Consider the following 14550-nt stretch of genomic DNA (forward strand, 5'->3'; position numbering starts at 1 on the left):
CTCTTCATGCTTTGTGTGTCACCATAAAGCTAGAAATAAAAAGTAAAATGGTATACAAGAGGGCATAGTTGTACTGTAAATACTGTTGGATGTGCAGAAGTTACTGCTGCTTCATTGTAGCTCTGGGTTTCAGGGTTCTTATTCTGGGTTAGGCTATTACATGTTCTTCTTGGTTTTAATTTGGATAATCCGGTTTTCCTCTCTAATAGCATAGTGGATGAACTGGTGACAAAAATTAGACTGGTTTGTGAGACTGTGGGTGTGTGAGTAAGCTATGTGATGAGCTGGTGCCTGTGGAGATACAGATGCACATGCTGGCCAATAAAATGAGTAATATGTAACTTCCTACCACCTCTTAGGGTCGGGGCCAGTGAAATACATTTCCCATCTGTCACTGTCATGCCATGTTGTTGTGTTTTGAGTTTAGATTAAAGTTATTATAACAAAACCATAGTTCTGAATTATCTCTACACTCGTGACATAGTGTCAGAAGTTTAGTCACACCTACCCAGCACCGAAAAGAGAAGGAAAATGTCGAAATTTAAAACACCTGATACTTTCGACTTCATGCAACCAACGTGATGGCCGATGTGGATTCAATATTTCATTTTCACATTGCTACTAAGCAAAACAAAGCAAAAAGTGAGCTGCAAGATAATTCACTGCTGTATTCAATGGGGAAAGGCACCAAGATTACATACAGTGCATTTACCTTTGCAAAGGCTTCTCTTGCAAATAATTACAAGGCTGTTGTCAATACATTTGGTGAAATATTACGTATATATGAGCGGGCTATCTTTCACCAGAAGAGGAACAAATAAGAGACAGAGTTGTTACAGGGATTGCAGAATGTGATGTCTCCCAAACCTTGCAAATGGATATAGAATTAACTTTGGATAAAGCTGTCCAGATTGCCCTGCTATCTGAGCTATTTAAACAACACAATGCAAGCACAAAACTATCATATCACACAACACAGAGATGACAGATGTGGCAGTAGTCAGCGGAGGAAAGTGAAGACGGGGAGGGACAACCAGTCACAGAATCACACACACAAAGTGAAGGAGTGCCCTCTGTGAAGCAAATACTGTGGGAAATGCAATAAGCTAGGCCACTTTGCAGTTGCATAACATAACTATAAACATAACTAAAAATGTGGCAATTAAAAATGCATTTTTCCTCAGGTCCATAGCTAATGAGAGATAGTGTGTTTCACAACGATTACAAGTAAAGTTAATAAAATTAAAAATTGATACAGGTGCTGATGTTTCCATAATGTCGGACACATCATATGAGAACACAGGGCGACCTCTATTGGAGAAAATAGGTATCAACATTATAAGTCCTTGTTAGTGGTGAAGTGAAATGTGAAGGAAAGTTCCAGGCAAAGATGGAGAGAGAAGTTTAGTAACTTGATTTCTGGAATTATGTTGTGGAAAAGTCATTCACAAACGACATAGCCACAGTTTTGCTTGTAAAATGGGCATCATACAGAAAGTGGATAAAGTCTTGGAGGATCTATCTGGAGAAATTGGCATGCTGAACCATAAAGCAGTCAATACTGAGCTTAAGTCTGATGCTGTACTATATAGCATAACCAGCCAACGTAAAATTCTCTTTCCGCTACTGCCCAAAGTGGAGAAGGAATTACACAGAATGCAGTCCCATTGGATAAACATTCAAGTTGCTGATCCAACAGAATGATGTCTCCCTATGGCACTCCTGATTAAAAAGAATGGAAATGTCTGAATTTGTGTTGATATCAAGTGTCTTAATCAAGCTGTAAAACTTGAATGCTTCATTCTTCCAATATTTGAGGACATTGCCCCAAAGCTTTCAAGTCACAGACTTGCTGTGTTGATGTGTTTTGAATTGAATGAAAGAGTAATTGTAACAAAACCATAGTTCTAAATTGTTTCTCCATTCGTGACTGTACCCCATCCATGGTTGGTGTCTGGTTTGCACCCAGTGATGGCCAGGATATGGCCTGGTACCCTGCAGCAGCAGATTTGGATTAAGTGGGTTCAGTAAATGCACATGAGAACTATCCAAACCATACCTTGATTTAATATAAATACTGTGCTGAATTCTTCATTTATTCATTTACCATACCCATTTTTTCATACACAGTCTTCTGAAGCACATGGTAAGTACCAGTGGTGGACAGGAGGCTTGTTAAGTTTAAGCTAAGGCTTTTATATCATTATGAAAATTTTTGCTTAGATGCATATATACACACATTATACATTCTTATTTCCTTGAATACAGAAAACGTTTTAGATTGAGCAGAGTAGCTGGGTGTGCAGATCCTTGACACAATATCAACAGTCTCTGAGCAATCAAATGGCTAAGCTTCTGGTTGCAAATGGTCAGATCTCGTGTTCAGACAGAGAACCTTATGTTCAGCTCGTTCTTGAGCTCTCTTCATTTAATTTTCGCTGCATATTGCATTGCAATGTCACATGCTGTGAAACGGACTATACACATTAAAGATGAATAGATTAAGCCTGTGTAAGTTATGTCATTTGTCAAGAGTTTCTAAGAAAATAAGTACAATTGAATCCTATTTTGATGTAAATATTTTTTTTAATTTTTGGTTATTGCAGTTTTCTGACTGGGGGTGTTCATTTATTCTACTTGTACTGTATAATATTGATTAGCAATTTTCATATTGCATTATGTGAGAAATACATTGGTTACTCCAATAATCAGTGAAAAAGAAACCATACAGTTATTGTACAGCACAGTTATAAACCCAATCCGAACCGCCAGCGGCAAATTAGGCTAAAGTTGCTGTCATTTTTTTTTAACATGCATGCTCAGTAGCTATACTGCACTTTAAGATTCTCAGGTAGTTTTGAATTTTATTGGAATCTCGTCTGAAACAGTGAAGCAGCTCATAATCATTCATTGGCTGAACTTCTCTGCTGGCAGATGACGACAAGTCTGATTCTCCCGGGGATAAGCCATTGACAGAATTACTGATGATTCCCATTACCTGCATCTAAGAAAAACAAAGGACATGTGGTGTGAGGTTAGCATTGAAAATTGGTATCTGATTGTTTAAAATGTAACACAGTTGAAAAATGGTACACTGAATCAACTTTAATTAAAATTTGATTCTTAGTTTAAGTAATAATATTATAATATATTATTAAAAGGTACACCTTAGGACAGTTTAAGGCTCTGCTCATCAGGTACTTAGAAAGTGTTCACAACCATCTTTGAAATCTAAACTTCTCTTGCTGCTGTCAGTGTGTGACTGCATTCATGGCTTTTCTCTAACTTCTCAGTATTTATAAGTGCTGAAAATAATAACACTTTTTAATTTTGTTCATTCGACAAATTAATGAATTGATGTAAAACCTTGCCTTCCAAATATTATTTAAAAGCTTATACAGGAGAAAGTAGGGTGAAATGACACCTTTTATTGGCTAACTAAATAAATTACAAATGCAAGCTTTCGAGGTAGCTAAGGCCCCTTCATCAGGCAAGGGTATCAATCTGTGTTTAACACGGTACAACACTCTACTGCTCTAAAAGCTTATAAGCACTTTTATCTTATCAGCTGTGTAAATGCTGCCATGCTAACTTAATGATTTAACTTAACACATTTATATAAAATACTCATCTAACCATTCATTACTGAACCAGCTTAATCCATTTCAAGTACATGTGTGGGCCTAATCTTATCTCAATGTTCCAGTTCACTACTGGTCACACTTATATAGTACATGCCCCTATTCACTCATACTGGGTCAAATGGGATGTGGGAGGAAAATGTGGAGTGTCTGAAGAAAAAACCCACACAGATATAGTGAGAAACTCTACAGAGAAAGTAACATGGCTGTGATTTTACACCAAGGACTCTTTAGTTGTGAGGTAGCAGTGCTAATGTCTACCTCACTGTACTACCTATTTTGAAGAAACAAATGAAGATTCAAATTTCGGCTTGGCCAACACTGACAGAAAAAATGATCAGCCCTCCAGGCTCATGGTATTACTGATTGTTCTGAACTTGAAGGCATTACGGAGCATTACATTTGATTATCTGGCTATGTACCCTTATATATCAGTGCTGTCAAACACTATTAGAGCTTCAAAAAAGGAAACTGGTTTTCAATCAGTCACTGGCTTTTTATGTAAGACCAACTATTTCCACATCAATGTTACTTTATTGTAAGAACAAAATAAACAAGTAAGAGTGAAAATGAGCAAGTGATGTGAAATAATATTTTATATTATACTCTTTAGTACATGGTAATGGAAGTTAACAACTGCATTACTGTTTAACCCTATAACAGCATTTAGCTCTGAACCACTTTTAGCATCTTTTTAGGAGCAATCACTGTCCTATGATGCTTTACTACTACAGCGCTACAATGCAATTGCCTCCATATATATAAATACATATACATTATATTTCAAACACAAGCTGGTTAAATAAGTTCCTCAAGTTCTATTGCAGCAGAGGAGACCCAAAATTGATTGTGACAGGTTACAGTTAATAAGTGATAGGAAGAGCGCTTGCGCAGGCTTCAGCCGTGAATAAGGCACAGAGCAGAGTCAGATTGAATCACATGTTCCAAGTTCATTCGCTGTGGATGATTTGGGCACAGACAATCCCAAACCAGTTATGCTTAACAAATACTGTGGGAGCTCCATATGGGTGAGTTATTATTTTTCGTGTTTCTCCCTGGTTTGCTGCATGTACCTAAGTGTTTATATTGTTAATAAATCCAAGTGTGATTGAGTATGGGATTAATGTTGTCTGTAGCATTTGATTAATACAATATTTAATTGAAATATTTTAAAGTTATGCTTGTGGCGTCCATTAAAGTATTCAAATCCATTAATACGTTTATTGGCTGGTTCCATTATTGTTGTGGCAGTTTGCTCTTCTATGGTTAACTCTAATTTGGCTTCTGAGATAAAAGGTCTGTTGAGTTGATATTAGATTGTCTTGTGGAGTGTAGCATATCTGCACATAGTGACAATGACCTTTTGCTATGAATAATGCCTTTAATCTATTGCTTGATTGATTGCTGCTTCAGAATCGCTTCTATTTGTTTAATTTGTTTACTTTCGATATCAACTCTTTATTAAAATAGTTCTCAAAATCAAGACCAGGATTGATTCCATTTTTTTATTAGAAACTAAGATTAATTATTGCCTGCCTACTAAAATTCAAATCAGTAAGGATGTGATTTGGGTGACCGATTTGACCACTTATTTTCACCAACTACCTCCCATGTTTTACTTTTTCTGGTTTCCTTTCCTGCTTCCCACTAAGCCACTCTTCTCTGTCTCTGTTCTCTGAGCTCAGGAAACTTGGAAGGGTAGCTAATTGTATTATGTTTAGTGATTCATTTAAGGGCATTCCAGAATCATTCTGAAATTGAAGTTCATTTACAAAATCCTGGTGCCCCCAATCTAAAACTGCATATGATAGCCCCTAGTTCTTTTCCCTCCATGTTGAATGAATTTATTTTTTGGGTCACATACCCAACACTAATTTTGGTCCTCTTCATTTTACTACCATTTATAGGAGTGGATAAAAGTATTAATAAAGCATCTATCTATCTATCTATCTATCTATCTATCTATCTATCTATCTATCTATCTATCTATCTATCTATCTATCTATCTATCGTCCTTGAGTGAACGCTGACCAGTTACACAAATTGATTGAAATGGCCACTGTTTTAGTAAAACCTAATTATTATCAATTTTCTACTAACTCTTTTAGCTGTTCATGTGGACCCTCTTCTTGATTGTGGACAAAAATCAATTTTATGAATTCCAATCATTTCCACGGCAATATGGTAAATGGTAAATGGCCTGTATTTGATATAGCGCCTACTAGAGTTCAAGAACCCCCCTAGGCGCTTCACAACACAACAGTCATTCACCCATTCACACGCTGGTGATGATAAGCTACTTTTGTAGCCACAGCTGCCCTTGGGCGCACTGACAGAGGTGAGGCTGCTGAACACTGGCGCCACCAATCCTTCCGACCACCACCAGCAGGCAAGGTAGGTTAAGTGTCTTGCCCAAGGACACAACAGCTGCATTCTCATGCCGGGAGACTCCATGTCCAATATAACAAATGGAGCAGAAACAAAGCAGAACATGGAGCACATATGCTACAAGGAAGTGACAGGCATACAGTATATGCTATCTCAGTGGGGTAATCTTCTTCTATAATACGCTACTGTGGCTGTTCGTTTGTCTGTCCCGGATTTTAAATCACCTGTAGCTTGCAAACCGTGTGATCTATTGACCTGAAATTTGGTACACATATACTACGTGACGTCTACTATCCGCTTTCGGTGTGATGATTTTTATTACTCTTTTTATTTTTATATTGTTTTATTGTAGAATCAACTCTCAGCATCACGCAGCAGGGCGGTGCATACATACGGGCGCTGTTCTCATTCCCTACCACTTTCGCAATCAGTTCCCCTTCCTCTTCATATCTTTAATCATTCTTGATGCAGATTGAAGACTTATGTGCCAGTTTAAGTGAAAAATTAAGAAAAAATGTACTAAGTAATTACAACACAAAAACTAACTTAATCAGTTTTAACGTGGAAAGATGCAGACGAAAGAAGAGAAGCAGCTGGCCGGTAGGGTGGAAAAAAGAAGAGCTGCTCAGGAAGCAAGAAGCACATCAACCGCTGAGCAAACGAATGCTAAACATACAGAGAAAGAGGGTTAAAACTATGAGTGCTCAAGTCAAGTGTATTCACTGCACTTTATCGTGCAGTACGCCATTACTGGTAAACAGATATTTGCAAACTTGTAAAGGGGAATTTGTGCACAGACATTAGGAAGTTTTTCTTTACACAGAAATCCACAGACACTTGGAACAAACTACCAAGCAGTGCAGTAGACAGTGAGGCTTTAGGGACCTACATGCTGGACTTGATGTTATTTTAGAAGAATTAAGTGGATAGGACTGGTGAGCTTTCTTAGGCTAATGGGCTGTTTTCGTCTAGATTGTTCTAATGTTCTCGTAAGTCATATAGTGTGTATCTGTGCTCTGTGTATGTGGATGGTACTAGGTCCCTGTTACTCACCGGTTGGAGTTTAAATGTTTTCCCTTAGTTGCTTTTCCAGGTAGTTTTCTCCCATCTTCCAAATACGTGTTTGTCAGTTTAATTAGAGTGAGTCTGAATGTGTGCAGGAAAGTGCTCTGTGATACTCTGACATCTCAACTAGGTTTATAGCCTTGCTAAACCTGATGCTGCAGGTTAGGAAATCAGCTCCCATAATGCTGAATTGGACAAGCGGCTAGAGACTGTGGTGCAATGGAGCTTGCTTGTTTTGACACAGCTGATGAAGGCTTAAAATTTGTGTTTTGTTTCATCATTCAATGCGAAATTAACTATTCCTTTTCTTTTTCAGGTGAACTCCCTATTCCCCTCTAAATTTTAGTCCATTACAGGATGTTGTTGTGCCTAAATATTGGTGTGCAAGTACTAAAGCATGAATGGAGTAGTCATAAACGGAGTAGTCTAGTGTAGAGAACATTCACACACACCTCCATAACCCACTTGGACAGCACAAGCTTAGCAGTTAAGATAATTTGTACTCTTGTGGTATGTGTAGGGAATTTAGAAAGCAGACTGAAAACATTTGCAGAAGTTGCCCTGGGCAGTAATCAAACCTCAGTCCCTATTATGTGTTACCTAAATATTAAAAATGTTGACAAGACAATAAACATTAACTAAATCTGTGGCTCTTAACTTGTTTCAATGTATTAAAAAATAAAAACTGACAAAGGGTTGTCATAAATCTTACTTTTTGTATCAATTTCTCCATTCCAGTCTTCAGTTCATGAAGCATGTTACTCATTTCCAGAACTTTGCTGCTGCTGAAGTTTGTAAACTCCTTATTATGTGCAATATTTTGGTAGAACTGTAGGAGGGGGTCTATCCAAGCAACCAGAAGCTGCAGTATCACTTGCATTAGTTCTTCTCCCTGAAAAGTGATAGCATAATGTAAATGCAGTCAAAAGATACAATGTGATTATTCCATGTTTGCTTTGAAATCAGCGGCCTGTCACAGGCACTACTATGATTAAAAAACTATCCAAAAGACAATGATCAACCACTTACTGCAGCCCTCAGAGCATTATCCTTGTTGTTGGGAGTTGAAATCTTAGCTGTAGGACAATTTTGGGTGGCACTGCCTATGTGATTTTTGCTTGGTAGAAAGTATTTTTCCTTCATCAGGTAGATGGTGAGGATGAGAGAGGGTAAAGTAGAATACGAGAAAATAAAGCAAAAAAGAGAATGATAAAGATTTTAAGTGCCCCAGGGAGGAGAGGAAAACAACATACCAAGAAGAAAAGGGGACATGTTAAGCAAAGAAAGAGAAAACACAGAACGAGTCAGAAAGATGGATGTGTAAGTAGCCATAAAGACAGAAGAAGTTTAATTTTGTTTTATGACTGAGGAAAAGTTACAAAAATCAAGCTTAGAGTGTTTTTTAAATGTTAGGGGGAAAAAAAGACTGGAGAAAAGTGACAACAGGTACATATTCTATATTCTGAATTGTACAAATATATTGATGTTTTAAAATATTATACATATTTAATATTTCTTACATATTTCCCTTCTATTACTTTATAAATTAATGAAGAAAAGCTGGTTTGCTAACTTAAATGAAGGAATCACAAAATGAATTAACTAGGAATTCATGCAACACACTGCAATGAGTATGTATCAGTTATAAATGCAGAGTCACTGTGCTCAGAATATTTCATCAATGCATCTTATACAATTATGTTAATACTCACAACATAAACATCTTCTCAGTTCTTCATAGGCAATCTCGCTAAAAAATGAACAAAGAGCATTTGTATAACTTACAAACTCAGAGTAGAGGTCGCTTGACAGATTATGCATTCTGCGGGAGTACTGGATGACTCTGTTAAAGAGGTCCGAGACAGAAATAAAATGACATCCTGAATCTCCATGCACACAGAGAGGTGCTGAAAAGACTTTGAACTCTACATTCAAGCACATCAGAGCCAGCAACAACACAGGGGCTGAAAGAAAGAGAGAGAAAGAGAGGCTGTAAGAAATTCAACAAAAAATGCAACTTTCTGAAAGTCATCGACTCCTTCCTGGGGATAATTGTACCTCTTCTCATTGTGTTAAGCTTTGCTGAGTCCCTCTTGCTAGTTAGGATACTAGAGTGCTATTTATAAGCACAGACTTCTGAGCAAGCAAGTCTCTCAGACATCTAGGATGAGTACAACCATTAAAAAAGCAGGACATTAAAGTATGCACGTGCTACCCTTCGTCATTTTCTCTCACGAATTTGGTCATGATTTGCGTCACATTCATAAGCCCAGAGCAGTCTCCACTAAGTCAGGCGTAATATTATGCAGTCAGCAAAAAATTGTGAGCTGCAAATTTAAGGATGTAGAAGAATGCAGTAAGAAAAAGTTCTGTGCCAAGTAACTCACCAGTCATTTCAACTTTATTTCAAGGAACACATCAGTGACATTAGCCAGCATGGAAGTGGGTGACGTGAGCTTACAGTGTTGTTAGGCACGCACATTCAGCAAAGAAGAATTAGTAAGAGTGTCCATAGAGAATCATATGCCTAACATAACAAGAGGAATGACGGGTACTGTGCACAAACAGCTGTGATGATCTTCAGTCAGACTGACGATTTTTGGCAATGTATTGCTAACACTGTTGCTACAGTGTTATGACCATATAGCTTTGGGAACTGTACTTTTATAAATTAAAAAAAAAAAACTCTAATTGATGTGTTTGTACCAGGACCACCTAGTTAGTGATGCTGAAAAAATCAATTATTTTGAATAATCACCATGACCCTGTGTTAGAATACAGTGGGTTAGAGAATGACTGACTGATTCATTGATTAAATTTAAAGGAATTAATTAGTGTAAGTTTTTGCTTTTTCTTCTATATTAGGGAAAGTATTTCTTGAATTTCCTCACACTGAAAAATATTAGTGTCCCACCTTCTGTATGGGGACCACCCCAACCTTTTTATTGAAGATGCTTAAATCTCTTCACCAACAGCCTTGTCCATTCTCTTAGCATTTTGACGAGTCTTATTAAGCCTTGTAAGGTGTACACTTTCTTATAAAAGCTATGTTTGATTTTTGGATTCTCCATTTTTTTACTGTTTCTGTTTCTCAGGAACTCAAATAAATAACAATGTTTTGTTCCCAGGGCTTTCCAGCTATGTTGTTAGCAGGGTGTTACTGGCTCAATACAACACCTTCTATGTTCTCTTATATCATTTGCAGAGTTGAGTAAGAGCATAGGGTGGTAACAGTTTACAAAAAAATGGAACCAGTGGAAAGGGAAAAGTATGAACTAGCCAAGGTCAACTATTGGTAGATCGAAAATCTAGGTAACAAGCTCAGTGTTCAAAACCAAAATTTTGTCAGGAGGCACATATAATATGCATGTTAACTGAGCCAAAATGTAAGCTGATAGATGTGATCAAAAATATAGAAAAAGGTTCATAGGGAAGAAAATGATGCACAAAAAATAATGCTAAAGAATATTTAGGTTGAATCCACAAACTTGGACAAATGAGGAAGAGCAAGATACTGATGTTTTGTAGCATTCCAGAAACAGCATCATATGTTGTACACTCATGGCCATCCTGCCTAACGATGTCAAGCAACTGTCAAAACAACTGTTTTAAAATGGCATTGTGGGAAAACGTAATTTAAATATAACAAGGTTAAAATATGCATCAGACGGAGAAAAATAATGTGAGCACTGGATTCTTTGACTTCTAAAATACCCAAAATAAATCTTCAACTGTTTCTTTAGGTCAATTAAAACTTCTAAACAATAAAGAGCAAAAGTCAAATCATGACACAGAAGTCTTCATGTATTCAAAATGAATTATATAGAGCAGTATTTTTCATAGTGGTGCACTGTGACAGCTACCTAGTGCCACTGAAACTGAACCTGAGAGGGACAAACTCCTCAGATTGTCGAGACCTGTCAGAGGTGGACAGAACTACCTGGAAAGGAAGGCATAAAAGCAGCTCTGCAATCACTATGTTGCAGACACACCATCTAGAGCACATTATTCGCATCTCCTGGCAGCTAGAGTATATCTGACTGGGTGTGTGGTCGCCAGTGAGTCTCACAGGACTGGAGGACAGTGGGCATATGAGTCGACTCTGAGGCAGAGAGGGTCGAGCAAAAGGATGAAGCAGCTGGGAGAAGCCACTAAAGTGCTCACTAAGTTCCGTGTCTGTGAACGCTAATGTCGGAGCTGATTTTTTTACCAGCATTTTCCTGTAATCTTGCGATTTGGACAGTTGAGGATGTGTATGAAATATGATGTTTTTATGGTTAGTAGAATAGTTTTCTGCCTTGGGATATTACAAAAGGTGTGCAACCACAGAAAAAAGGTTGGGAAACACTGATATAGATTACCAAAACTTAAAAGAAATAATATTATTAAAGCAGAAAATTAAGAATAATAAACACAAAAAAAAAATCCAATACAAATGAGTAAAAAAAAATCAAAGTAACTAGCAAACAGTACCAAATTGCTCTTTAACCATCTGGAACCAATATATTAACCAATGACTATTGAATGATTTGAGAACAAGAATGACAACTAAAATGAATTACTGAAATGCTTCCTTAATGTCAATTCAATATACGAGTTGTTAATTGTAACCATTGTTAATAAAAAGTCAACTAAAAAGAAGTAAATTCAATACATTGCAAAGAACTGGAAAGCTTTTCTCTATACTTTTAAGCAAAAGTAATAGTAAACAAAAGGAAATGGTGGAAGAATAACAAATAGTCAAACACAGAATAAGAACTCAACACCAAAAAGTAATCTAGAATTCCTTAAATAGAAAACAACTGTAAAGGGCAGAACTGGAAAACTCTAAGTAAAAGTGAAGATTCTACTAGCTAGACTAGGCAATCAAAATGAAACAAAACAAAATTCAGAAGAAACTTTGGCAGAGCTGAAGTCAAAAATTCAGCAAGCCAAATACTAAAGCTAGAGAATGAACATGAGGTGCAACTTTCAGATGCATTTGGGGACTTAGTCTAATCTATACTAATAAAAGGCAAAGCCCTCACTCACTCACTCACTCACTCACTCACTCACTCACTCACTCATCACTAATTCTCCAACTTCCCGTGTAGGTAGAAGGCTGAAATTTGGCAGGCTTATTCCTTACAGCTTACTTACAAAAATTGGGCAGGTTTCATTTCGAAATTCTACGCGTAAGGGTCATAACTGGAACCTATTTTTCTACATATAATGTAATGGAGTTGAGTTGGAGATGGCGTGGGGGTTTTAGTGTGACATCATCACGCCTCCTACGTAAGTACGTAGAGAACAAGGAAGAACTCCAAACAGCAATGAGCACAAAACGCCATTTCACAATTGAGAAGGCAGAAAAACATTATGAAGCAAATGATGCATACAAGCATATTCATAAGTACAGCTACTGCAGAAACAAAGCACGGCGTGAACCGTAAGTTTATATTAAATTAAGTTCATAGACAGGCTGCCACTAGCGTTTGTAATTTAGTGCCTGCCCATATAAGGCCGTCCATCAGCGGCAATCCAATACAAACACTGCCGGTAAATATTCACGGGTGAAGGACTGTGCTTATGCAGAGGAAGATGAGATGGTCAGGGTGGTGTTTGGCACAAACTCATTGAAACTGCGAGAGAAACTTTTAAGTGCGGGTCTTAGCTGACATTACGAGATGGCACCAGTACAGCTGGGAACCTTCGATGCAAGAACACCAAGCGGCTCCGTGAACTGGCGCAGTGCACAGACAAAAGCAACAGTTCCAAAGAGTGCTGAACAAAAACCGAATTACACAATTGAGAAGGCAGCAGAAAAATATGACGCGTCTGATACATAGAATCATATTCATAAGTGCAGCTACTGCGGAAACAAAGCACACGGTGGAAAAAGTGAATGTCCGCTAAAGGAAGACAGTGTAAAAAAACCGTGCATGCAGTTTGTCACATCTCAGATAAAGAGGAAGACGAGCTGTTTATTGATGCAGTAAGAACTAATCGATGAATGAAACCTCTTATCTTTACAGCGATTGACAAACACGGAATGTAACTTGAACACAACACATCATACAAATACGACCTGATTGAAAAAATAATGATAATCAAATCCTTGATGACAGCAACATTCAATAACACTCACAAAACAATTACTGTATATTGACAATCATGTTACGTTATTTTTAAAATGTTCCCTTTTCTTTTCATAACTTCTACTTCTCCACTGCGATACGGGTATATATATAAATGTATATATATACCCGATCTACAATACATACTCTAGCATAGACAAGCCACGCTGTGGCTAATTGTAGAGTCTTAAGCCTCTAATGCGACATTGAGGTTGATTCGAGAGGGATGCACTGACTATGTATGCGTGCTACCGATTCATTTTACCTTAGCATCTCCTTGGTTTGGGGCGTATGAAAAATATTAGGTTAACTCAGAATCATGTTACGTTATTTTTAAAATGTTTCCCTTTATTAGCACAAGCACAGCTGAGAAGCTTCGATGCATGTACTCCATAGCGTTAAAAATAACGCATTTAATCACACTTTCAATTCCAAGCAAGCGGGAACTTTTGTCAATGCATGATTTCCTGGTACATCCATTACACTGATGCACACATCACAGCTACAAAAATGTTAGAGTCGGAATAAAGCGCGTTCCTACGACTGATCATTTCGACTACCCGGCGAAGCCTTGATAAAAGCATGGTTTTGTGCACACTGAAAAGCAAGCAAAATTAGATGCATTACAGAAAGCGGACTTTGTGGCTCTTACTGGGGATCATTGGACTTCCGTGACCGTTAGTAATTCTAAATACATCTAATTACAAAATGTTCAATGATCACACTGTTTTAGCCTAATGTACAAAATAATTTTGGCTAATGTTACTCAGAGTTTAAAGATTAAGTTGGTCAAATTACCTTTTATGTTTCTGACTTATTTTTTAAGAAGAAAAACTGCACTTTATGTTGAAATTTTGGTTATTATTATTTAAAGACAATACTATTCTGAAAATGTACTTAAAGTACTTAAACTACCACTTTATTTTAAGTCTGCCCAATTTTAACCAGGGATGATATTTTTGTTTCTGTTTTGAATTCAAATGCAGTTTAAAGGCTTTTTTTCAGAAATTAAAACAGCTTCAGTTTACAATATTCATGTCCATGTCTATTATTTGATTCTGTCACCCACTAAAACCCTTTTAAATTAAAAAAAAACATTTGCGATTTGGGGCAAATTTACGTGTCGATTACATACGATTAATCAAGATTAATTCTTACACAGCCTCTAATTAATTGGATTAATTTTTTAATAGAGTCCCACCTAATATATATATATGTGGATATATATGTAGATTTGTATATATATGTGTATATACAGTATATATGTAGATATGTATATGTGTATATACAGTATGTATATATGTGTGTGTGTATATATACAGTATGTGTATATATGTATA

At 37.0% G+C, this 14550-nt stretch overlaps 1 protein-coding gene across 2 annotated transcripts; it reads right to left on the reverse strand.

Annotated features, from left to right (window-relative positions):
* Positions 1 to 2621: 2621 nt before the first annotated feature.
* prl2 (prolactin 2) lies at positions 2622 to 9184 on the reverse strand. Of its 2 annotated transcripts, XM_039760516.1 has the most exons (5): positions 9153 to 9184; positions 8880 to 9058; positions 8124 to 8231; positions 7807 to 7986; positions 2622 to 3004 (listed from the first exon to the last, which is right to left on the reverse strand). In XM_039760516.1, exons 1-5 carry the CDS (start codon positions 9160 to 9162, stop codon positions 2807 to 2809), a joined length of 675 nt encoding a protein of 224 aa, XP_039616450.1. In that variant the 5' UTR covers positions 9163 to 9184; the 3' UTR covers positions 2622 to 2806. The 2 variants fall into 2 exon arrangements, with proteins under 2 accessions (XP_039616450.1, XP_039616451.1); XM_039760517.1 differs by lacking the exon at positions 8124 to 8231.
* Positions 9185 to 14550: the final 5366 nt, after the last annotated feature.

The sequence above is a fragment of the Polypterus senegalus genome, chromosome 8 (assembly GCF_016835505.1).
Source record: "Polypterus senegalus isolate Bchr_013 chromosome 8, ASM1683550v1, whole genome shotgun sequence".
In the NCBI taxonomy this organism is placed as follows: Eukaryota; Metazoa; Chordata; class Cladistia; order Polypteriformes; family Polypteridae; genus Polypterus; species Polypterus senegalus.